This window comes from Leptopilina boulardi, unplaced genomic scaffold (assembly GCF_019393585.1).
Source record: "Leptopilina boulardi isolate dan_hultmark-lab unplaced genomic scaffold, ZJU_Lbou_2.1 LbouV2_119, whole genome shotgun sequence".
NCBI classification, from domain to species: domain Eukaryota; kingdom Metazoa; phylum Arthropoda; class Insecta; order Hymenoptera; family Figitidae; genus Leptopilina; species Leptopilina boulardi.
The window spans coordinates 135,261-159,605 of record NW_026137662.1 but is presented as its reverse complement, the minus strand read 5'-3'; the positions used below and the strand labels follow the sequence as shown (position 1 = coordinate 159,605).

Below are 24,345 nucleotides of genomic sequence, written 5' to 3'. Positions count from 1 at the left end.
TTTTGTAGCTTTTTTTAAAGCCTGGAGATGAATAACATACATCATCAAAAAATAGATTACGCTTTTTTTTGGTTTTCTATATATAATATATTATAAATTCACACTATTTAAAAATTTATCACATGCAAAAGCCACTATTTTATTATAACTTTATTATTTTTTTTTTCATAAATATTACTACGAGATTCAAAAATAAATACTAATAATTAATTTGTAACATTGTCAAAAGTAAAAATGCTTTCTAGATAATATTATGTGCGCTTACAGCGTGGAAAAATATTTCATTTCAAAAAACTCGAAGACAGTTAAAGGCATTGGGCAGTATAACATAGTTTAAAAAAAATTCGACGATTCGACCTTGTAACAATTTTTTTTCTTTTAACAATTATCTGACTAAAATATTTCATGATAATTTATAAATACAGTTTTGTTATATAAATGCAATATAATTTAGGTACAATTTCATTTTTCCGTTAATTATTACTGAAAAAAGAATCATTCCACAAATTAAAATATGTGTAAAATATTTTTAAAAAATATTTTTTTTTGAAGCGAAATTGTACTTTTGTGAATTTAAGCAGCAAAGGCTTCTTTTTTAATTATTTGTATTTTTTTGTCTACACAATTAATTTTTTTGTTTGTTAGTGCAAGGTGTTTGAAAAATCATCACGCGTGATTGATTCAAGAGAATCAATTGTTTCTTTATGAAACGAGAATTTCAAATTCAGGAAATGAGACCTCTTGTCCTGCAAAAGGAATATAGAGACACTTGTGGGATGGTTGTACCTTGCCAATAGTTACCGTACCCTCGTGATTAACACGACCTACAAAAAGTGTCTCTCCTTCTTCCGTTTGTCCACCTGGAACGGCATTTGGCGGAATATTTTCACCGCTTGTTGGAACCCACATTGAGGAACTGTTGCACAAAACCTTCGAAAAAAACGAAATTGTCAAGTAAGTTCTTGTAAATTAATTAATTATTAATATTATTATAAATTTTTATTTACGAAAATTAATTCTAAATGAAAATTTGATTTTTATTTTCTCATAAAGGTTTATTTTTTATTGTTTTTGATTTGAAATTTTTTTTATCACCTCGTATTGGGCTTTTCCGTGTTCCTCACCGCCCCAAGCAACGTAACAAACTCCATGTTGAGGATTTACTTTGCCTGGTATAAGGGCACCCTCGTGATTAGCTCTACCAACATATAAAACACCATCGATGTCATTTCCGCCTTCCAATGCATCCGGAGGTAAGATTCCGCCATCAGCTTGACACCAAACTCCAACTGGACCATGTGATGAAATTGGATCAACTGGAGCCGAAGGTCTTGAAGCCTCATCTGTAAATATTTTATTTAATTAATTTACTACAAAAAAATCCAACTCATACTATTAACAACAATAACAAACAATTTAAATTTCATCTCAAATGCATTCTATTTTTTGAAAAGGAAGCCGTACAAAAAAAAATTCACAAATTTTTCATAATGCCAAATTTTTATTTTTTTTTTTAATTCCGACAAAGTAGATAAAAATAATTCAGTTAATTAAATAATGAGTTGAGTTTGAGATTTTATTTTTATTATAGAAAGAAAATTTGATAAAATCAATTTTTGGTAACTAAAAATGAATAGTAAAATAAAAAAATAAGATGAGATAAAAATTCATAGTACAAAAAAAATAAAATAGATAAATAGATTTCTGTAAATAACCATATTATTTTCTATTAACAATTGATTTGACAGTTTTTCAAATGAAACGCAAAACCTGTCATAGTAAATCAACAGCTCAAATTACTATATTGCATAATATATAGGTTTTATGAGAAAAAAAAAGAAAAACGATAGGTAGGGTAATGACAAGGACGAAAAAATATAGATCCTATCTTTTGTTACTATTCTATTATAGTGACTGAATTAAAATAAACCTGACACAATAATTCCATTTTTTTTCCTTGTTATCATGAAAAAAAAATCTTGTCGAACAAAAATTACAAATAAAAGCCAGATTCGAAAATTTGTATAAAGCGTGCAATGTGAACATTAATCTTTCCCAAAATAATAATAAAAAAAGACGAAGAAGGAAAAAATTAAGATTATACGATATTTTTGACACAAAATTTATTTTTCAAATAAAGAATTGAAATATGAAATTATAGAAAATTACTATGAACTCAATATTTTGTTGAAAATAACAAAAATATAAATAAATAAAACTAAAATAATAAAAGAAAATAACCAGGAGTACGATCTGATAAAGAAATTTATAGAAAATACAACGAAAAAAAAATTAGAAATCAATAATTCCAATTATTATCCATTATTGTTTGTCAATTTTGTGCATACAATTTTATGTCCTTGATAATAAATATTTTTTCAAGAACTCTTTTTTTCATTAACTTGAAAAGAATATATTTACGATTCTTTAAAGAATTTTTCAAAAAAACAAAATTAGCCAACAAACGATAATTTAGCGACTTGTTTTTCTATATGACCTTCTTTACAAATTAAATGAATATATATGACGGCGCCGGACTCGACACTGTCTCTGACCTACAAGGATTAAAAATCAATATTTGTTGCAAGGACAAAAGAAGTTTTGTCAGTATTTTATTATTAAAATGGGAAATTTTCTCAGATTGCGTGCGTTCCATTCATTTTCATTCGTGATTGAAAGATAATTATTCCCTTATCGATCCTTTCGTGAAAATTTTACAATCATAAAAGTTACATATTCTAAATTTTTAATCTTTATATTTAAGATTTGAAAAAAATTCAAAAAATGTTCTAGTTCTTGCGGATTTAGGGGGATAAAAAAAGATTAAAATTATGATTATTAATAGGTGGAATTGAGATCTATTTTTAATTTACTAGGGTGTTGCGTAATATTATTAAAGAAACGTGCATGGAAGGCCAAAAGCAGTTATGCAAATTACAAAAGCCAAATTTGAGTTTCCAGTTAAAAATACATTACGTACAACCACCATCGTAATCAGCGAAACATATTGCTAAAAAAAAGATTAAATTTGTCCAATAATTACTTTTTTACAAATCACTTTTAATATAAATTAATATTAAATAATTATCAATATAATTAATTTTTTTTATTATTAAATAAAAATTTATTATCTTGTCAAATTGATGTAATTCGATAATTGTCAGCAAAAATGTTGATTAGATCATACAAGTAAACTAATTAAACATACTATAAATTGTCTTACTGATAATTATGCAAAAAAGTACATATTAACAGTGACTAATATGCCTAGAATAAGTATGCATAATATAATTATTTGTTTTTAAATATCGATTCCGATTCGAAGACTTGAATCATATTCTAATTATTCATTAAATTCATTGAATTATTTTCGATTTTTTAGATTAAAATTTTCCCACTTTCGATATAATCATCATTTCTATACGTTTATTGAATTATTTTAATCACACTTACCTTCGAGATGCCATTCACCAGTAGCTCCCCATCCGGTGCAAAATCCAATAAAACGAATATTTGAGAGTTCAGGATCCTCGTAACTCAACATTGGATTATGAAATCCTTCTTTTCCAACTGTCAATAAATTATCGCTCCATCTAAATAGAAAACAAAATATAATTAAAATAAAATTTATACTAAAATTATTAATTGCAAATAAACAATTATAATTTAATCATTAATAAGAATTTCTAAAATAATAACTGTAAAAATAATTATTAATGAGAAAAAAAGATAATTCATCAATTTTAATCAATGAGAAACAATTTTTTAATTACAAAATACATTGAAATATTATTGTATACCTAATCCAAAAGCCGCGTAATTCATCGGCGCTGAGAATTGATGGAGTTTCAGCTTCAGCAACTTCGGGTTTGGTTCTATTCTTACGAATAACGGATTTTGCATTCGACCAACCGCCGATGAAAACCTTGAAATTATAGACAAAAATAATTACTTTAGTTTTTGATTTTAAAAAAAAATTTATATAATTATAAAATGGAAAAAAATGTTCCTCATACCTCAAACATTGGTTCCCCTTCTTGAGGTTCAGTTGTCAGAGCAATGTGACCATCATTTGCAGCTTTCAAACGAAATTGTACCTGATTTCCTCTTGTTGGAAGGAACTGGTACTCCAATTTATCTTCTGTGTACAATTCTGAAAAGTAATATAATTGATAATAAATTTGATATAAAAAATATTTCAAATAAAAAAAAATAATACAAAATACCAAAATACAATTAAAAATAATAACAAATAATTATCAAGAACAGGAAGTTTGAATGTAATAAATAAATCAAAGAAAATATCCCAAGAATTCAATGGGAAAAGATTTTTCTTTGCGGAAACGAAACACGATCTTTCGAGAAAAAAAAATGAAAAGAGAGAGAGAGAGAAATAATAACTTGAAGAATGAATAATAAATCTGTGTTAAAAAAATCAAAATTAAATGGACCAGATAATTGTTCCATGGCGAATTGAGTTTAAAGGAACGTCATTATGTGAGATCATGATTATTTCTATTCAGATGACGTTTTCAACTTGAATAAGTATAATTATATATACACTATGTATATATCTACATCAAGAATTTTTGTGCAGTGAGAATTATCCTTAAATCTTCTCGGAAAAATATTCACTTGACATTTTATAGTCTACGACCGCTTAAATTTAAACTCTCGACCTGTAGATGATTCCGAATTATTTGTAATTATGGAGAACCTACTTCGCTTCCCACGCAAAGGATTTCATTCATATAACAATTGTCATTCCTCTACATATCAGATAATTAGCAAAAAAAAATCCGAAAGAAAAATTCTTTCACGAAAATGTAGATTTATTATTTTTATAAATATAATTAAAATTTTTTTTTTAACAAAAAATAAAAAAAAAATTTTTTTTAAATTAAGTCAAATCAGAGGGAAAGTGAGATTTTATTTTTAAAAATCTAATCTAAAAAGAAGTAAATCTCTCGACATACGGTATTTAATAATACAAATGTGTTAATTATTAGCGATGCAATTTGCTTGTTTAGAACGAAGACTCGACAATTAATTATCATAACGCCGAGATCCCATCTTCTTGTAATTAACTTACAATCATAAATTGCTAACACTTTTAGAAACATTTTCCTGACTTCCTGTTTTATAAAAAAATAATTATCTCTTCAATAAATAAAATAAAATTTCTAATTGAATTATTAAACAAATAAAAAGAATTACAATTATTATTTTTACATACTAAATTATTATTCTGTTTTAGGAAACTTGATTATTTTCTGATTTCGGAAGAAAAGAATGAAACAATGAAAAATTCAATTATTTGAAGAAAGAGAAAATGGAGGGGAAAAAATCTCACAAGATAATTTCAAGTTACGAAGCAATTAATAAAATGCGAATCGTATATAGATTGCAAGGCCGCGAAGAATTATAAGGAGGTGGATGACGACAACCTAGAATAGGAATAAATGTTAAGGCGACACATAAATTGTTCTTGTTGGAATTTTTATGCTCTTGTAATATTATGCAATACTCCATTGAGAAATGCCATAAATTTCAAGAAGAAGAAACTTAAAATTTTTACCGACGTATAAAAAGAGAAAAAAAATGGATTAATTGCTTCAACATAAAGAGAAACACTCAATTATTAAAGAACACAGAAAATAGAAATGTATCCTTTGAAAAAATTACAATTATCTTTAATTTTATTAAACAATAGTTAGTTTGATAATTATTATAATTTATATAATAAATTATAGTAATTATAGAACTACTATAATAGCTATAATTTATATTCACATTAAGTAATATAAAAAATAATTTAAAAAAAACGAAAGTTTATATAAGAATGGAAAAAGATAAAATTATTTAATATCGTTTTTTGAAGTAAATAACAAGTTAATATTATGAGAATTATGATGATAATTGTAATTATGTTTTGTCGGAGATTCTATTTTTAAATTCTCATCAAAGAATTTAACGAAATAATTTACAGATGTTAATTATTATTTGCTTGTCTATTTACATCTTGATCTGCTTTGGAATTTATAAACAAACGGAGATTAACAATATACGTTATGAATTTTAAACAGTTACTTTTCCATTAACACTGTTGAAATAAAACCTTATTTCGCCAATAAATAGAAAAATATATGATTATACATATTTCTTGATGACATTGTCATCAATGACAATGTTCTTGTTTACATTTTTAAAATTTTTAACAATACGATCGATGATTTAATTTGAAGCAATTTTTGAAAATTTATTATCAAGGGAGATTTTTTTAGAAAATTTTTTTGTGTACTAATTAATCAAAAAATTTTTTTAATTAACTCAAAAATTACTTTAAAACATTTAACTTAACAATTTTGAAAAATTGACATTTTCAATTTGATAATGAACATTTTTTATAATTTTAAGAACAGTTTTGTCCAATATCTGTATTCGATGAATTTCCATAAATAATATTTTCCTATTTTTTCTATTTACTGACAAAATAATTATTTCGACAGTTAAATGACTTTAGCGTTAAATTTAACGGTTTTTTTTACAAACTTTATAACGGTTTATCACTGAATGACATTCACTACATTCCAGAAAAGAAATTCTTGTTTTTTAATTTCTCTAAATAATTACACAAAAATTAACGATAGTTTTTGGATTTACTTTTTGGAAAGTTTAAAAAAAACATTCTCGCAGTTATTGCAACTGAGTTTAAAAGTTACAAAACATAATTGACATAAAAATATAAATAAATAAACAAAATGTGATAAAATATAAATATTGGTATTAGAGAAAAAAATTTAGTGTTATAAAAAATAATGTACATAATATTTTGCTGAATATTGACAAGAGTTAATTTATATTCTCTTATATGGTCAGGAATCTAATTTTAAATCAAATTGTTTTTCTTTGTTTTTAACTCACGTTTAACAGACATGTTGAAAAATTATTCAAGAGACGATTTTATAATTCAAAAAAAAACAACAACAATGATACAATTCAATTATATAAGATGAGTAAATCCGCGTGTTCGGTAACGAAACACTGAAAAGACTGAATCGCAACTTGGTAACAACTAACAAGCCGGCAAGAAATGTATCCGACAATTTGTGACTCATCCTTTTTCCTGATGAAAGGTATTCATGCGCAAAATCCAGGGCCGTATTCTCAAATTGTCTCTTTATTTGAAAAAAGGAATTACCTTTTTGGAGCAAACTGTGCAATAAATATGAAGATAATTTTTTAAAAATCATTTTTGAAGAAAAAGGTTCCTTGCAAAGTAATTAACAAACATCTGGACAAAATATTAATTTTAAATTTCGCGCCATATAGTGCCACTTATGTGAAACGACTTCTGTATTTGTATCATGATTGGTGGAAATTGGACAAGCTGAAAAACATCTACCAATGAAATGGACTTTTCTCTTTAAACAACGAGGATCAAGTGTCTACGCATGCGCAGTTGAATTATTCTAACCTTCCAGAAATAACATGTGTGCTACAGACGAGGAGAGAAACAAGTGAAATCAAGAGGAGAATGTATATGTGTATTTAAGGGCTTGTGTAAAAATGAAATGGAGTTAAAAGTGTAGAAGTGTGTCTACCTTGCCATACATTGCCCAGATCCATAAACGTGAAGAATTTTTCGTTTTAAAAGGATTCAAAAGGATACAATTAACAAGGAAGTTTCATTTCTTCGAAATTTCCAATTAACAGCAGAATTATTTTCTGTCTGAATTAAAAAAATACTGAACATCATTCACGGTATGAACAAAAATTATTATCTTTATTGCTTTCTAGGAAACGTGTTTCTAAAATTCATTGAGGTTAGAGTTTCTAAAAAATTTTATTGTAATATATCAATGAATTGTAAGAAAATTCATTAATTAATTATTTTGAAAAATGATATATTAAATTCTTTATGATTAAAATGATTTTCAATTTAAACGAAAAAACTGCATCATAAATTTCATCAGCATGTTGTTTCACTCTGCACATAATCAGCCTTTCAATAATATGATTTTATTTGAGATGATTTAAATATACTGTCAAAGTTTAAACTGACATTTAAACTTGAGAGCACGTGCTTCTGTACGGTTTAGTTTCACAATAAAAAAATCTCAACGCACCGGGGATAGAACCAAGAATCACTCCTTCTGTGCAAGTTGGGAGACATAACCATTGAGCTAAGGGAACTCTAAGTTTAAATTTCACTGAAACGTTTCTATAAAGTGGAGTAATTTTTTGTTATTTAAATAGAATTTATTATTAATTATTAATTATCAGTTAGGATAATTTAAATTTCTGAAATCATTTATTTTAACGTTTATTGTAGCAATAGTTGTATTATTTAAAGAATTAAACAAAAAGCTAACGCAGGTGAGAGCAATGACTATTTTTTTTTAATAATATTTTTTTTTACCTTGAATAGATAAACTATTTTTTTTTTAGAAAATATTATCAGAAAATCTGATGACATTCATAATCAGAATGATAAACAATTAAACTGAAAATAGTAAACAAAGCTAATTCAAAAATAATAATATTTTCAATTTTTTTTAAAATATTCTTTGTATAAAAAATTTTAATTAAAAATGTTTATTAACAGATGTCAGAATCTAAGTGTCGGGCCTGTGGGTCCACTGAGATAGAAACAGATCCAGCGAGAGGAGACGCAGTATGTACACAATGTGGTGTTGTTTTGGAAGATCAGTTAATTGTCAGCGAAACTGCCTTCGAAGAATCACCATCTGGAAATATGACTCTTCTCGGGCAATTTGTTGCAAGCGACAGCACCGGTGGTCCTTACCATTTTGGCGGTGGTAAATAAACAAATTTTTAAATTATTTTTTATAGAAAAATTTAATTAGAGAAAATTTTAAATTTTTCTAAATTAAAACAATTTTTCCAGCATTTCCAATGAGTGGCAAGGAATCTAGAGAAATTACTATTCAAAACGCGAAAAGGGGAATCACTCATTTGTGTAATCAATTATCGTAAGTTTAATTTAAAATGAATATAACTAAAGAAAAAAATTTTCTTTAAACAAATTCTTTTAATTTTCTAAATTTTTATCTAATATTACAATTAAACTTTATTAACTTTTTTCTTTTTATTTAAAAAAAATCGGGTTTCAAGTTTGAAAAATTTAATTTTTTAGATTAGCTCATCTTCATATTGAGACATCAATGAATTTTTATAAAATGGCTCTTGCTCGTAATTTAACACGAGGAAGAAAGCAACAACTTAATCACGCCGCTTGTGTTTACATGACATGCAGAACCAATGGGACACCCCGTAAGTTTTCATAAATAAATTATTAAAGGACAAATATAAAAGAACTTTCTTTCTAATTCAGTCAAACCTATTTAAGTGAGACAGCAACGTTTGCGAATCTCTTTTTTTTCATTCATGCTCGACTGTATAATAAAAAAAATATTTTTTTACAGATCTGCTAATCGATATCAGTGACATTCTGCAAATCTGTGTTCACGAATTGGGACGAACTTATCTGAAATTTGCTCATGCCTTATGTATTCAAATGCCGGCAGTGGGTAAGTCAAGTTTACTTTTAAAAAAAAAATCAGAAAACCATAAATGCTAAATTAGTCAAATTTTCAATTATCTAAATGAAATGATTATTCACGTTAATGAATATTAATTTCCCTCTAAATTCAAAGTTCATTGTAATTTTACACATCAAATAATTTTGTACAATAAATTCATTTTATAAAAAATAATTTCATATTTAGCATTTCTTTGTGATCTGATTAAAATAATTTTTGTTTAATTATACAAAATTTTCTATTTTAAATAATGAAAAAAATCTCAATTATTAAAAAGGAAAGAGAAAACGGGGTTTTTAAAAATAAAATTCACCATTTTTGATAATCAAATAACTAGAATTATTATTTTTATATATAATATATATATATATATATAACTTAAGTGTATAAAATAATAAAATTCAGAGATTCCAAAACGAGTCATTTAATGACAATGAATTAATTAAATGATAAAGATGATTGAAAAATGAAGCATAAATTAAGTCACAATGAAAAATTCGCTGAGCAATAAAGACAATTATCTTTAATTTAATTTATTTAGGTACACAGTTAAGTCAGTAATGAATCTGTGTGCAGAAAAATAGAATTATTATTCGTATTTTTTTTGTTTGTTTTGTAAATAGGTCGCTTAATATCGCCTTAGATTGAAAGATTCAAAGAAGGTCTACGACTTTTGCGCTTATTTCAATTTTTTGGCACAGAAATCGTTTCCTGTTTGGACGTTCTGTCTTCTCTTTTTTTCTTTTCCCCGCACAGTAAAAATAGTCCCTATGTTTGTTTTTCTAATCATCTCGATACTAATTTATATTGCAATTAAATACATTTTTTTTTACTAAACGTCCTTTTAATTACGAGGTTTTCTTTTGTTATTTTAATAACAGGGATAATACACTTTATTGCACTAATACTTCTAGATTAAATCTATTTTTTTTGCTTTTAAGTTACTTGACAAAAAGGCAATGATTTTTTTTGCGAAGAAATCTTTGTTCGATACCAAAATGAAAGGTATTTAATTTCATTCGCGATTCAGAAATGCAGAAGCCTTAATCGTTATCGTCGATAATACTTTTCGTTGGCCGTATTCTATTTTTTTTTTTTTTTTTTTCTTAAAAAAGACTCAAGCGTTTTCGTTCTAATTTACAAGTACCGTTTTCTTTTTCTACTCTTTTACCATTTCACGATGAAATTAACAGTCTTAAACTATCACTACTTTCTCTCTCATTGACATTCCAACAAAAACGGAATTCTCTACACTCGTAAATCTTTAAAAGCCAGGGATATAACAAAACAAAAAAAACGCACACTTCTTTACAAACAAGTTAATAATTGATGAAGTATATATAACAACAGTTAAACCATAATTTCCATGGAAAAATTACGTCAATCTTCCGTTGGTGGTCCATAAAATATTAATTCGGGAATTTGTCCACCCTGAACGCCAGTTCCATTTGTACTTTCTGAACTGCATTGAAATTGAAAATTCACACTGCCAACTGTTGCCTCTGACATACCTTCTTGTCCAAAATAGCTTAATTCACCTCCATCTAATATTGCACTTGCCGTATAGAAACATTCTGGTTCTATTTGAATTGGATTTTCAAAATAAACATGAAATGTATTACTTGAACCGTCAGAAAAGAATTTTGTATTATTCTCCGATAATACACGTCCAAATCTTTTTAATTCTATTCGAACATTATAATCAGCCGCACCCGATGAACTTCCATATAATCCAAAACCAACGACAAAAATACGTTTATCAACACTAAATTGAATTGAATCGCATCTTCCTCGATAGCGCCATTGATTTGATCTATACGCACACGATTGAAATCTATGGCACACCTGCAAAAAAAAAGAAATAGAAATTAAATTCTGGTAAAAAAATTCATTTAATCAATAAACTTTTTTTTTTATTATTCACCTGAGTTTTTAGACCCTGTCTTGGTTTTATTGGATAACAAAGTGGAGGTTTTGTGCTCGCGATAAAATGAAGAAAAATATCAATTGTTTCTTGTTGAGTGAGAATTCCCGTTTGCGCGGCATTATTTGCATATTCCTCAAGACTCATTGCTGGTAGTCTAATTAAATTTAAGGCAGAGCCTGGAAGAACAAAGTGAAAGAGGTGCTAAATTTAAATTTATGACGCTAAAATTCATAGTTGAGAATTAGTGAAATTTTTCTTTATTGGACAATTAGATTCTTACCTAATAAACGCCTTTGATTACTTGGTATTGGCTCGAGATCTTGTCTTAAACATTCAGCAGCCGCCCATCTTAATGCTGCATTCCATAAATGTATTTCTTTGCAATTTAATGTTTCACGTGACAAAACTGATTCGAGTGTGTGAATATCAATTTCCACAAAACCCTCTGACCTTAGCGCCATTTCTGCCTGTTAGAAAAAAAAATTCGTTTTTATTTAAAAAAAACTGTTATAAAATCACAATTCAAAAAATAAATATTTAATAATAAAAAATTAAAACATTTCAAAAATATCAAAAAGAGAATCAAGTTTGTAATATGAAAATAATAATTAAAATAGTAACGAAAATAGTAGAATATAATTAATTTATTTAAGACTGTTAAATCGTTTTACTTTCTTTATTTACAGTAACAAGTGATAAATACAGAATTTAACGATTTGAATTCTCTTTTTTGTATATCTTGTGCGATTAACAACCTTTTTTATAATTTATTTATACAATCAAATAATTTAATTAATTAACATATTATTAATTTGTACATTAATACTGTACATTTTTCAACTACATATAGACATCATTTAACAATTTCTTTTTTTTCTGTGAAGTTTTTATCATTCAGACTTTGAATTGTTAGCTAATAATAAAAATGGACCAACGAAGAGATTTAATGGGTCCATCTAAACTTTCAATTAATTATTTTTAATGATGATATCAGCTCTTAACGATTACAATCTTATACGATTAACAATTTAAACTCTTTCATATACAGTAAATTGTTGATAAGCGAAAAAATTTCAATATGTTTTTTGATTTTTAACTGATTTGAGATAAATTTTTTTCTCACAAATATTTACTCTATAAATATACAACACGAAGAATATAAACTTTTTTAACATTCTAATACATCATTATCACAGTTTTCTTGAAAATAATTTTCAATATTCTTATACAATACAGCGTAATTATCGCGAAAAAATATATTTTCCACTTCAATATGTGTTGTTGTTATTATTTCATCAATAAATTGAATTCTATCACGATAAAGTGAATAATTTGGACAATTATTTGTCCATTTGATATCAAATAGAAAACAACTTTTATTTAATGAATTTAAATTAAAAAAAGATTTTTTATCATTAATATTATTTTTAAATTGTGAATTATTAAATTGAATGTCTAATGAATTGGGATGTGATAATAATGGAAATGAAAAATTCATTGATAATTTATTAGTTGAATAAATATTATTTGGCTCAATATTATTTTTTTTCGTAATTTCATCATTCATTGTTAGTAAAAATGGTTTGAGATTCAAACTTACTTGAGCATCGATAACTTCCCAGCATCTCTGCATTAAATCCGGTTCTTCAAATAGTCGTGATTGACTAAGTAGTAAACATGCATTTTTTGCTGTTAAACTAGTTTCTAAATAATTCACGCACGCTCGCGCTAAATGTGGAACAATGTATTTTTTAGCCACGTATAATGTCGCTAAAACTGTGTCCGCCTCTAATTGTACCTCGTCACAATACATATACCTGAAAATTGAAAGGGAATTTTTTTTTCAATAAGAAATTATATTTTTTCTTTTAAAATTTATCATTTTGCAAAATAGATATTTAATTTGGCAATTTTTGTTATTTTTTTAAATAATAATCACCTAAGAAGAGCTAAAAATGCAGCTGGTTCTACATCTGGTACTTCTATATCCCTTTTATTTTCTGCTAAGCCACCATAAAACATGGCATAAAATACTGAACTTCCAGTTGCTAATACGTATTTATGAGCGGGAATTGATTGCGTATGACCTGTAAAGTTAATTAATTTAATGAAGCCCGAAATTGTAACTTGGTGCTATTTTTTGGGTTTAAAAACTTATTGAAAACGAAAAAATATTTAAAAATTTGTTGACAATTATTGCTTTTATTATTGAATTTAGTAAAGAAAAGAAAAAACATTGCCGGAGACAATTTTTTTTACCTGGATTGCCAACAATAAATTGAATGTCAGCCATAAGATGATTGTTGAACATGGCAGCATTTCGTTCTCGAACTGTGGATTTTGTTGCTTGCCAATTAGGATCTTGTGTACAATCTTCTGTTGACAATAGATTTAATTGTGCTAATGGTGAGCATAGCGATGACAATGGTGATGCAGGTGTACTTAGGGGTTGATTTATTACACCCTCTCTTTGCAGTACTATCGATGAAGTGATTGGACTTATTGATGGCGGTGATCCAGATACATTGCTAGGTGATTCCGCTAAATTACACAAAATACATACTTATTGTTTTCCCCACAAAATTTATTATTCTTTTTTACTTTCCGAATAATAAACAAAGTTCTTTTAAAAAAAATAGTAGAAAAAATTTTACAACAAAAAATGTTTACAAGAAAAAGAAAAATATCTTTTACATGGGAGAAAAATAAAAATATTGGAGGTTATGTTAATATGTCAAACGTAAATGCGAGATAGAAACGAAAATTACTTGTTTTGTGAGAGAAAGTAAAAAAAAAGTGGTTAATTTTGTCTAGTGGATATTATTAGGAACAGAATAATTATTTTTGGAGTATATTCAAAATTAAAATGAATTACCATCAGTAAACATGGACATGTTTATGTCGCTAATATACGAAATAAATATACTCTATCGTAACATTATTTACACAATTTTATTGTAAATTTTTTTTGTTTATTATGAAAATAACACGAAATAGTTTTGAAGAGCGAGCATTACGCAAACAAGAGACGCTTTTATCGCACTGTATGATCTTCTTCTGTATTTTACGCTTGCGCGTAACCCTTTTTCTCACACGTATATACACACCCAATACACATGTGTTATTCATGCTCCAAAATCACAATATTCGCTTTTTCCGGTGTGTATAAAAAAAAGGTTTTTTTTTAAAAAAAAAAAGCCTTGAATTAAAACTTATAACATAAATTCGAATTAAATTTAATTTTCTATTTTGGATTTTTTATAATAATTAATCCCTCATCGTTTTTGTATATAAAATTTTTATATGGGATAATTTATACATCACCTTAATGATAATTTATTGATGTCGATAATTAAAATATATGAATTAAAAAATATCAAATCTTACTGATTTGCATGAAGAATAAGTGTTTTTTAACAAATGAAAAAAAGAATTTAATTAGAGGATGATAAAGGGGGGAGGGGGATAAAATTCCAGTAAATTATTGTCATCCTCACCGTTCACCCAGGCATTTGTTTGAGTCACAGCTATATTGTCTTGAAAACGTTTCACTGGTTTGGTACCAATTTTCGAGTAAAGATTCGACATTGCCAAGCGTCTTAATGGACACTTGTTATTTATTTTAATTTTTTTAATTTTTTTTTAATTTAGCCGCAAAACTAATATCTAAAAGAACACAACTACACGATCTCCATTTTGAAAACGAGTGCTGGCAAAGCAAGCACATCGGTCGATAGAAGGAAATAATGCAGAGAGCGCGTGTCCAAAAGATACTTTGCAAATTTATCTGGTTATTCTGTCAGATAAAATGTACCCCGGCTGCTGTAGAACATCATCTTTTGAATCTATATATGCATATAATATCTTCTCTGTCTACTATATTTGTAGCCTTTTTTTCGTTATTTTAAGCAAACTTTTTCCATTTTACTTTCACTTTTTCAGAAAATTTTTTTTTTTTTTCAAAAACATTTTCTCTTTGAGAGAAGCAAAAATTAGATTTTATTCTTTAAAAAAACATTTTATTTTCTATAATAAATTTTAAGAATTATGCGACATTTAGAAAAAAATTATTTTAAAGAAATAAATAATGTGAGGAAAAATTGAATACATATTTCTTTCATGATTTAAAGAATGTTTTTTTAATATAATCAGATTTTAAACTTCTGAAGAACGAGATGAAAATTTCTTCTATAATCGATTTTTTTCTAATTATTTACAGATCCAATTTTATATGTATTGAGATTTGCAAACAAATTGGAATTTGGAGATAAAACACATGACGTTCAAATGACTGCTAGCCGATTGCTTCAGAGAATGAAGAAGGACAGTATTCATAGTGGTCGACGACCTTCTGGAGTTTGTGGTGCAGGTTTGTGATTAAAAATACGTAAATTTTACAATTAATATTATTAAATTATTAATTTATTTATTCCACAGCTCTTTTGATAGCAGCAAGATTACACGAATTTAACAGATCCCCTGCAGATATTGTGAGAATCGTTAAAGTACACGAATCGACCTTACGCAAAAGGTACAATTTCTTTTTTTTTACCAATTATTAATTTTTCAATATTCCTTAATAAGTTAGAATTATTATTAACATTGGGAAAAATTAATTTAATAAAAAATAAAATTAAGTTTTTAACAATATCTTCACTGTCTGTTACCAGATTAATAGAATTTGGCGAAACTCCATCTAGTGCTTTAACTTTAGATGAATTTATGAATGTTGATTTGGAAGAGGAGCAAGATCCACCTTCTTTTAAAATGGCACGAAAAAGAGATAAGGAAAGATTACAAAAGGTATAAAATTTTCTTTTATATTTATTCTATAATTATAAAAGACTGATAAAATTAGCAATAAATATTTTTATAATAAAATAATAATAATAAAAATGAATTTTTTTTTATTACAGTTGGATAATTTTGAGCAAGAATTAGACGATTTGCAAAAGGCAATTTTGCAACAATTAGATAAAAGAACGACTAAAAATGTGAAACATAGCTGTAAGAAAAAATAACACATTTTAATTGACTATATTTAATTATTAATTAAATTCGTTTAAAAATTGTTTTAATTTTCAGTCGTTGCTGAAGAAACTGATGCAGACAAATTTATTCGCGAGAGTAATATCGATGTTATTCGAGATTGTATTTCTGATGAAGCTGAAATATCAGCATTAGAAGAACAAGAAGAAATAACTGGATTAGGTTTGTTTAAAAAGGAATAAAAAAATATATAAGAAAAATAAAAAAATTGTACACATATTTTTATTTATTCGCAGGTCCAGATATTGCATCCATGAATCTTTCTACTTCTTTATATGGAAATGAAAATGCTGTTAAAGAGAAACGTTGCATGCCATTTGAAAATGTAAGAAATGCTAATTTTAAAATTATTTAATAAGTTTAAAAAAAAAATTCTAATAGAAATTCATACATTGAAATAAATTTCAGATTTCTGGTGAATTAGATTTGACTGGTTTGGATGATGATGAAATTGATTCTTACATAATGTCCGAAAAAGAAGCTCAAGGTAAAAATAATCTATGGAACAACGTTAACGCCAAATATTTAGAAGCTCAGAAAGGTAAAAACATGAAAAATTGATAATTTTTGATACCTAATAAAACAAAAATGAAATAAATCAAATTTTTACTATAGAAAAAGAAGAGAAGCGTCAAAAGGAAAAAGAAGAAGGAAAACCAGAGAAGAAAAGAAGAAGAACGACTAGTAGAAAAAAGAATAATCAAACACCAGCCAATAGTGCAGGTAAATTTTGAATTATTTTCTATTTATAGGTAAAAATTATTTATATTAAATTAAAGTATTTATTTATATTATTTTGTTTATTAGGTGAAGCTATTGAAAAAATGTTACAAGAAAAACGTATATCGTCGAAAATTAATTATGAAGTATTAAAAAGCTTAGATGTAGGATTAAATGATTCGAATCAACGGAATCAACCTCCAGAATCGCCATTCTTATCACCGTTAAAAATCGACAGATTTAATTATTCTTCTTCCATTGTTAAGTAAGTAGTTGAATTTTGCTTTTAAATTTAAAAATTCACTTAATTAAAAACTAATTATTAACATTTTCGTTAGACCAAAACAAAAATTAAATCTCGACGTGAAACCAAATTTTCAAATTCACAAGGAAAATGTTACAAAAAAGAGGAAGATTTCACAATCGGATACACTCGAAACTCCAGAAGAACATGCAGAACCTGAGAATAATATATCAGATCTTGGTAAATATTTAATAATTAAAAAAAAAATCAAAAGATGCATCAAAAATTAAATTATTTCAATATTGCAGTAGACGAAGCAGATGACTATGTTGACGATGATATCGAGGAACAAGATCAATCAGAAATGGGAATGAAAGCTTTATTAGGGGGTAACGAAGAAGGCGACGAAGATGATTATTATGATTACGATGAAGAAGAATATTAAAAAAAAGAAAATTATTTCGATTCTTTGTTTGAATGTGTATAAATGAGAGTTGAATTTATTTAATATGAGAATGATGAGAATGACTGTTAAACTTGGCGTCATAGGGTACCTTTGTAAAGTTTTACTTTGTCTATTTTTTAAGATTGTTTACAATTTTCCACACTCGCATTGCATTCATTATTTTTAAATATTCTCATTTTACTACATTATTGTCATTTAAAATGTACATTTTTTAATATAATTTATTTGAAAATATAAATATTATCTCTGAATTTTAAAGATAATTTTGTAAATAATTACATAATACAAAAATATTTTGAGTATTTTAATTTTTAATATTTTTTTAATTAAAATAATTACTGTTATAAAATTTAATATATTTAATAATGCAATGCGAGATGTGAAAACCAAAGTATAGAGAGAAAGAGAGAGAAGAAAACGAGTAGATTGTATACATTTTTTGTGATAGTCGAAATTTTTTACAAGTATATAAGTCCGAGCGATACAAGACTGATTACATACACACAATTCTCGCAGCATGTATACTTGTTTTATTTTAAAAAACAATTGGTATCGCCTTTAACTTATAAGATTTTGTTAATTATTCATTTAAATCACAAATTTTATTTTTCATAGAAAAAAAACTCTGTATATTTAGTAGCCACGATTTGAAATATTAAGTTTGTTAATATTTTGTCATGATATTAACAAAAATATAGTCACAATTAAAAAACAAAAGAAAACATCAATGTTTTCATATAGTTTACGTAAAAAAACTACTTAATTTATTTTGCATAATATGTTAATTATTCTATTATTATTGCATTTCATGTTAAATGTGCCAGAAATTGTTTTTTTTACTATATTATATAGTAATTTTCTTCTACGTGCGCATGATTCATTGTTACTCGTGTTAACATTATTATTATTAGCTTAATAGTGAGTAACTTTGACCTAAACTGCCACTCCATTTCGAATTAACTATATATAATAAGGTTATATACTGTAAGAATACTTAATTATAAATTTCCGCACTCTATGGGCAGTCGAATGAAACATTTAAAATTGAAATTGTCAATAAAAATAATAAAACAAGAAAAAATCAGGTGCAAATGAATTTATTATTATTATTATTTATTTATTTCACGGCGTGAAAGTAGACATACATATCATTTCACATTACCGACTGATGGTAAAAAAGATTTTTGGAAAATGAAAATATAAAAATTACCGATACAGAAATCTACCATACCGACTGATGGTAAAACAGTTTTTTTTAAATAAATAAAAATATAAAAAATTAGCGACATAGAAATCTACATTACCGACTGATAGTAAAGTAGTTTTTAATATATAAAAATTATCATCAGTCGGTAAGGTAGATTTCTATGTCGGTATTTTTATTTTTTTTAAACTGTTTTACCATCAGTCGGTAAGGTAGATTTCTGTATCGGTAATTTTTTATATTTTCATTTTTCAAAAAAAAAAACTTCTTCACCATCAGTCAGTAATGTAGATTTCTGTATCGGTAATTTTTTAAATAATAATTTTAAAAAAATTAAATATAAATAAATTTTTAAGAATTAATAATAAAAAGTAATAATTATTAATAAAACTTAAATTAGAATTTGATTTTTCGTTGATTTAAATATTGGCGCCAACGTTGTCCGCATAAATGGACTTTATTTATTTGAGCGCAAATAAATGAAAATGTAACAATTAAAAAGGGACCCCCAATTAAAATTATTGAACATATTGTTACAAAATCGTAGATACAATAATATTATTAAATATAATTATTTTGTTTAAATTATTTATAAAATTGAATAAAAAGTAATTGTAAATAATTAAATTAAAGAAAAATATATAATGAAATATTTTTAGTTTATTTACAATATATGAACGAATAAATAATTAGAATTAAATAAATTTTAATTGGTAAAAATTAAATTTTTGTGGATTATCCGGGAATGGTGTTACCGATTGAGTTTACTGTATCCGGAAGATGCCACGAGACCAGATGTTTACATGCGCAATGCGCATCCGTTTTTGACAGGGTCCACGAGTTTCTTTTTGATTTTGTAATTTGTTCCACGTTTAAAAATAGTTTCACTCGTCGGTGGTAACGATATATTATTGTATTAGTGTGATGTTTTACCTTGGGTTGCGCTTCTAAAAAATTGATCATCATTTAAAAAAGAAAATAATTTAAAAAACTTAAAAAAATAAAAAAATTTGTTTATAAATATCTGTGAAAAAATGTCTGTTAGGAGTTCTGCTCATCAAGCATTTGGCACTGATGGCAGTGATTTTTCTCATAGACAAAAAGTTGCAACACAATATCAATTAAGGTACGCAAAATGAACCAAAATATTCAATGTTTGACAATCAGAATATGTTGATATAAAGTATTTCATTTGTTCGTTTTTAACCTATTTTTATATGCATACACATATTGTGTTTTAAAATTTGTTTATTTTGTTTGCTTTTTATTGTATTACATTATTTTCCATATGTAATTTATGATTATTTATCAAATGATAAATATATTTAGCTTACAAGTTACTGTATAGCATAATGTTTATATTTCAATTTGATTCTGAATTAATTAAAGAAAGCCATATTTGTATTATAAAAAGTATTTTGTTTACAGTGTTATCAACAAGTCAAGACTGAAATGGTGCATATTTTTTCATTACCTCTTATTCTTTGTCATGCTGGCTAAATTATCAGCAGATATATTAGATTTTTTGGATATATTTATTTTGGAAATAGAAGAATTACAAATACCACAGGTATTATTATTAAATAATTATTTTTTAAATTTAATTTAACTGTGAAAATTAATTACAGGCACTGTGGTGGGAGTGGATATGGTGTATAGGTTTACCATTTTCATATCTTGGATTAAAGGCCATAAGGGAAAATGGTATCAAAAGAATTAAACATTACATGATGAGTGTAATTATCGTTTGTTTTGGTCCAATTCTCTACGCTTTGATCTATTATTCCACAGATGTTTGGACTTATTTAAGAAGTAACGACGATACAACAAGCATTCAAATGTGGCAGGTATGAATACCAATCATTTTTTTTAATTCTAATAATTAAAAATCTTTTTTAATGATAAAGAAAATTAAGAGTCATTTTTATTTTTAGGGTTTACCGTATGGAGTTTTATGGTACGGATTTATTTTACTAGCCTCGCAAGTACATTTGTTCTCTCTCTATTTTGCTTGGAATCTACTTGTTGCTTGGAAAGCAAAAGGAATAAAACATTTGAACTAAGGCAACAAACAAAAAAAAAACAAAACAAAACTGACGTATGTAAATACAATTTTTAAAAAAAAGCAAATTGAACTGATGAAAAGACACTTATGAAAATAAAAGGAATATATGTTCGTATATTTATGTGATATTAGTTAATTAAGAATTGCTCACTTATTAATAAATAACAGAATATATAATATCAAGTTTTTTTATGTAAGAAAAAAGAGACTAATTTGAACAATACATTATTGTCTATTGCAATAACCGAGACTTGTCTTAAAATATCTCAAATCTAGTTTTGCCTGACAAAGCATTTTTTGGTTTGAAAATAAATAAAGCTATTTATTTTTATGTCTTGCAAATAAATTTCATAAATTTTAATATACAAAATTTTAGAATAGAAAATAAAAAAAATTAAAATACATTTTATATTATTTTCTTCATTTAGTAATTTTTTTCATTTCAATGTTTAGTAGAAGTTAATTAATTTGATCTAGAGTGTATTTTTTTGCGAGTCAAGGATAAATGGAATTTCCTTGATTAAAACCTCGAAAATCGCACGCGCACGTGAAAGTAATTAACATATAGATAGAAACACCATAGTTAACAAATTATAGTAACAGGTTTTTGTATATAGCAAATGATGAGTCATATAATAATTGTTTTTTTTCCGTGTTTAAAAATGGTAAATGTACCACGTAGGTTTAATGAAACGATATATTCTACAATAAAGATGGAGCCATAGAATTACTCATTCATTCATTACATTTTATAATATATAAACATCTTTTGTAAATTATATATATCTGCGTATTGCATTCTAAGAAAATATCAGCTACATCATCGCGCATCATCCTCTGACGTGTTTGTCTCGTCATTATTTTTTTTCAAACAAAAAATGTCTCACTATTCGATTTAAATAATTTCACAATTATTATTTTAGTTATTCTTTTCTTTAACTAATTAGTTAATTTTCCAAAAAGTCGAGACAAATTAATTAAAATTAACTAATTCTTAGTAATAATGTTTCTACTAAAAATTAGTTATTTTTAACTAATTTAGATTAAGAGAGATAAGAACTGTTTTTATTCTATCATTATATTAATATAATTGAAGGTTTCTTTTGAAAATATTTTAAAAATTAAAAAAATAATGAATTTCGTAATATACGTCTGTGTTTAAATATCATCACGTAAAAGTGATTGAAATCAATAATCGTATGTACGTTACGTTAATATGTATTCAGTTTGATTATTCATTACTCACCACATTATATATATTACATTTTATTTCCTTCCGCATTTTGTACACTTTATTCCTAATATGAAATATGGTTTTGATATTTAGGTCAATCGAGTTCAATGCCTCAAGGTTAACTGAATTTTTTTTTATTATTCACGGGAGATTGATTAACAAATTTCCAAATACCTTTCACTGGCCTTTTGGAATAATTGAAATTATTTTATTAATCCAAACAATGCTTTAGGTAGCTGAAAGGAGTTTTGTTTATTTTTTTATTTACGTCTTTAATTAAATGAAGTTTATATATTATTTATTACTTGCTTGTATTATACACTTATTACTATAAATTATTAAAATATTATTGTATTATTATTATTATTATTATTATTTTTATTTTTATTATTAATTTAATATTTTATAGAATGATTTAATAAATTTATAATAAATAATTTTATAGAATAATTATTGTACATATATACAAAATGTAATTAATTTTTAGTAATTTTTGAACTTTAAATTTTTGTCTGATTGTTTCCGGTCTCATAATATAAGTCAATTGCATTTCGCTACAATGCTTTTCTATGGCATTTGCAACATTGCAAACACACCTTTCTCACGAGATATAGTCCTTTTACTTCCGTTATTTTTACACGAGATATTTCAATGATGAATCATTCTTTTTCCATTGAAATATCCTTAACTTAACTTTGTCATCTCTTTTTATCCTCTACTCAAAAATAATTCTACTCTTTTTCATTAATAATAATAATAATATTTTTACTATTTATAAAATTTCTTTTCTTTTCAATATAATTCTGCGCCCCTATGTAAAAACGATTTATTGATTTTCAATCACAGCTACAAGCTTAAAAAGCATTTTATTTTAATATTTAATTGTTTTTGGCGATGTTTGTATTATTATAATCTAAGGAATGTGAGTTGGCATTTTTACAAGAATTTCGACTCAAATGAGTTTTTATTACGATAATTGTGTATGCCGTAATGAAAATGACCTTCTTAGTGTAACATTATTTGTCTATTTATTTTTTATGGTCTTATTTCACGTGACAGGTAATCGTTATTAGACAATATTTTTATACAAAAAAAAATGAGAAAAAAATATTTTTTTTTCCTGTCACAAATTTTCTAATGTACCCAATAATCGATAGAGAGAGTAAATAAGAATCTTTTACAAGAAAATTTTTCCACGTATTAAATATTTATAAAAAAAATGTATATTCTATTCTTTAATTATATTTTTCAATTTCGATAAAACACACAAATAAATTGGACAAACAATTTATTCATTTAACCCAAAAAATTTTTTATTTGAATTTTTCCATTAATCCAAAATGTAATTTGTCAAAAAATCATTTTGAAAAATTAAAAAAAAATTCTATTAACAATTTTGAATTAATTAAATTTTACTCAAAAGAAAATTCGAGTAGATAAAATTTTAAATAAATGAAAATTTGAATATTATATTAAATTTCAAGCAAATGAAAATTCATATGCAAATGAGAACTATGTGGAAAATACAATATATGAGAGTCTAACATTCTTAAATCCAAATTCCTTTCTGTATTTTTTATAACATTCTAACAAGAGAGTCTCAGATTTCTTTCTAAAGATTAAAATCTCTAAAATAGGAGTTAACTTTAACAGAAAAACCTAAATAAAATGAATTTTTTAATTTCCGGAATAGAAAAAAACTTATTAGAAATAATATTTCTAAATAATTTTTTTTTAAAATAAAGTCGATTTTCTCTTCCTATATATTATATTGGGTTATTATGTCCTCAATAAAAGTCGAGACTTGCATTTCTCTCAAACAAACTTTACTCCCACCAATAAGTTGATGATGGAAGATCCTACTACTAGT

At 25.6% G+C, this 24,345-nt stretch overlaps 4 protein-coding genes across 7 annotated transcripts; 2 read left to right on the top strand and 2 right to left on the bottom strand.

The window, feature by feature from the left end:
- Window positions 1-128: 128 nt before the first annotated feature.
- On the bottom strand, window positions 129-7,103 carry LOC127283912 (uncharacterized). 2 transcript variants are annotated; one of them, XM_051309038.1, is made up of 7 exons: window positions 6,925-7,103; window positions 4,017-4,153; window positions 3,801-3,925; window positions 3,454-3,593; window positions 2,981-3,010; window positions 1,096-1,343; window positions 129-930 (listed from the first exon to the last, which is right to left on the bottom strand). In XM_051309038.1, exons 1-7 carry the CDS (start codon window positions 6,935-6,937, stop codon window positions 703-705), a joined length of 921 nt encoding a protein of 306 aa, XP_051164995.1. In that variant the 5' UTR covers window positions 6,938-7,103; the 3' UTR covers window positions 129-702. The 2 variants fall into 2 exon arrangements, with proteins under 2 accessions (XP_051164995.1, XP_051165002.1); XM_051309045.1 differs by lacking the exon at window positions 2,981-3,010 and having other exon boundaries at window positions 6,925-7,100.
- Window positions 7,104-7,491: 388 nt separating this feature from the next.
- On the top strand, window positions 7,492-19,068 carry LOC127283827 (transcription factor IIIB 90 kDa subunit). Its single transcript, XM_051308924.1, has 16 exons — window positions 7,492-7,764; window positions 8,609-8,822; window positions 8,912-8,996; window positions 9,161-9,297; window positions 9,450-9,554; window positions 15,713-15,862; window positions 15,931-16,024; window positions 16,164-16,296; window positions 16,410-16,500; window positions 16,579-16,704; window positions 16,779-16,867; window positions 16,951-17,083; window positions 17,158-17,265; window positions 17,350-17,527; window positions 17,601-17,746; window positions 17,815-19,068. The coding sequence occupies exons 2-16, from the start codon at window positions 8,609-8,611 to the stop codon at window positions 17,949-17,951; spliced, it is 1,926 nt and encodes a 641-aa protein (XP_051164881.1). The 5' UTR covers window positions 7,492-7,764; the 3' UTR covers window positions 17,952-19,068.
- LOC127283831 (BTB/POZ domain-containing protein 3) lies at window positions 9,882-22,733 on the bottom strand. 3 transcript variants are annotated; one of them, XM_051308949.1, is made up of 7 exons: window positions 22,488-22,733; window positions 13,753-14,034; window positions 13,433-13,580; window positions 13,094-13,310; window positions 11,774-11,960; window positions 11,491-11,669; window positions 9,882-11,411 (listed from the first exon to the last, which is right to left on the bottom strand). In XM_051308949.1, exons 2-7 carry the CDS (start codon window positions 13,802-13,804, stop codon window positions 10,947-10,949), a joined length of 1,248 nt encoding a protein of 415 aa, XP_051164906.1. In that variant the 5' UTR covers window positions 13,805-14,034; window positions 22,488-22,733; the 3' UTR covers window positions 9,882-10,946. The 3 variants fall into 3 exon arrangements, with proteins under 3 accessions (XP_051164906.1, XP_051164896.1, XP_051164902.1); XM_051308939.1 differs by lacking the exon at window positions 22,488-22,733 and adding an exon at window positions 14,991-15,230; XM_051308945.1 differs by lacking the exon at window positions 22,488-22,733 and adding an exon at window positions 14,369-14,562.
- LOC127283942 (protein jagunal) lies at window positions 19,978-21,356 on the top strand. The gene is made up of 4 exons (XM_051309128.1): window positions 19,978-20,302; window positions 20,605-20,746; window positions 20,805-21,023; window positions 21,111-21,356. Exons 1-4 carry the CDS (start codon window positions 20,211-20,213, stop codon window positions 21,237-21,239), a joined length of 582 nt encoding a protein of 193 aa, XP_051165085.1. The 5' UTR covers window positions 19,978-20,210; the 3' UTR covers window positions 21,240-21,356.
- Window positions 22,734-24,345: the final 1,612 nt, after the last annotated feature.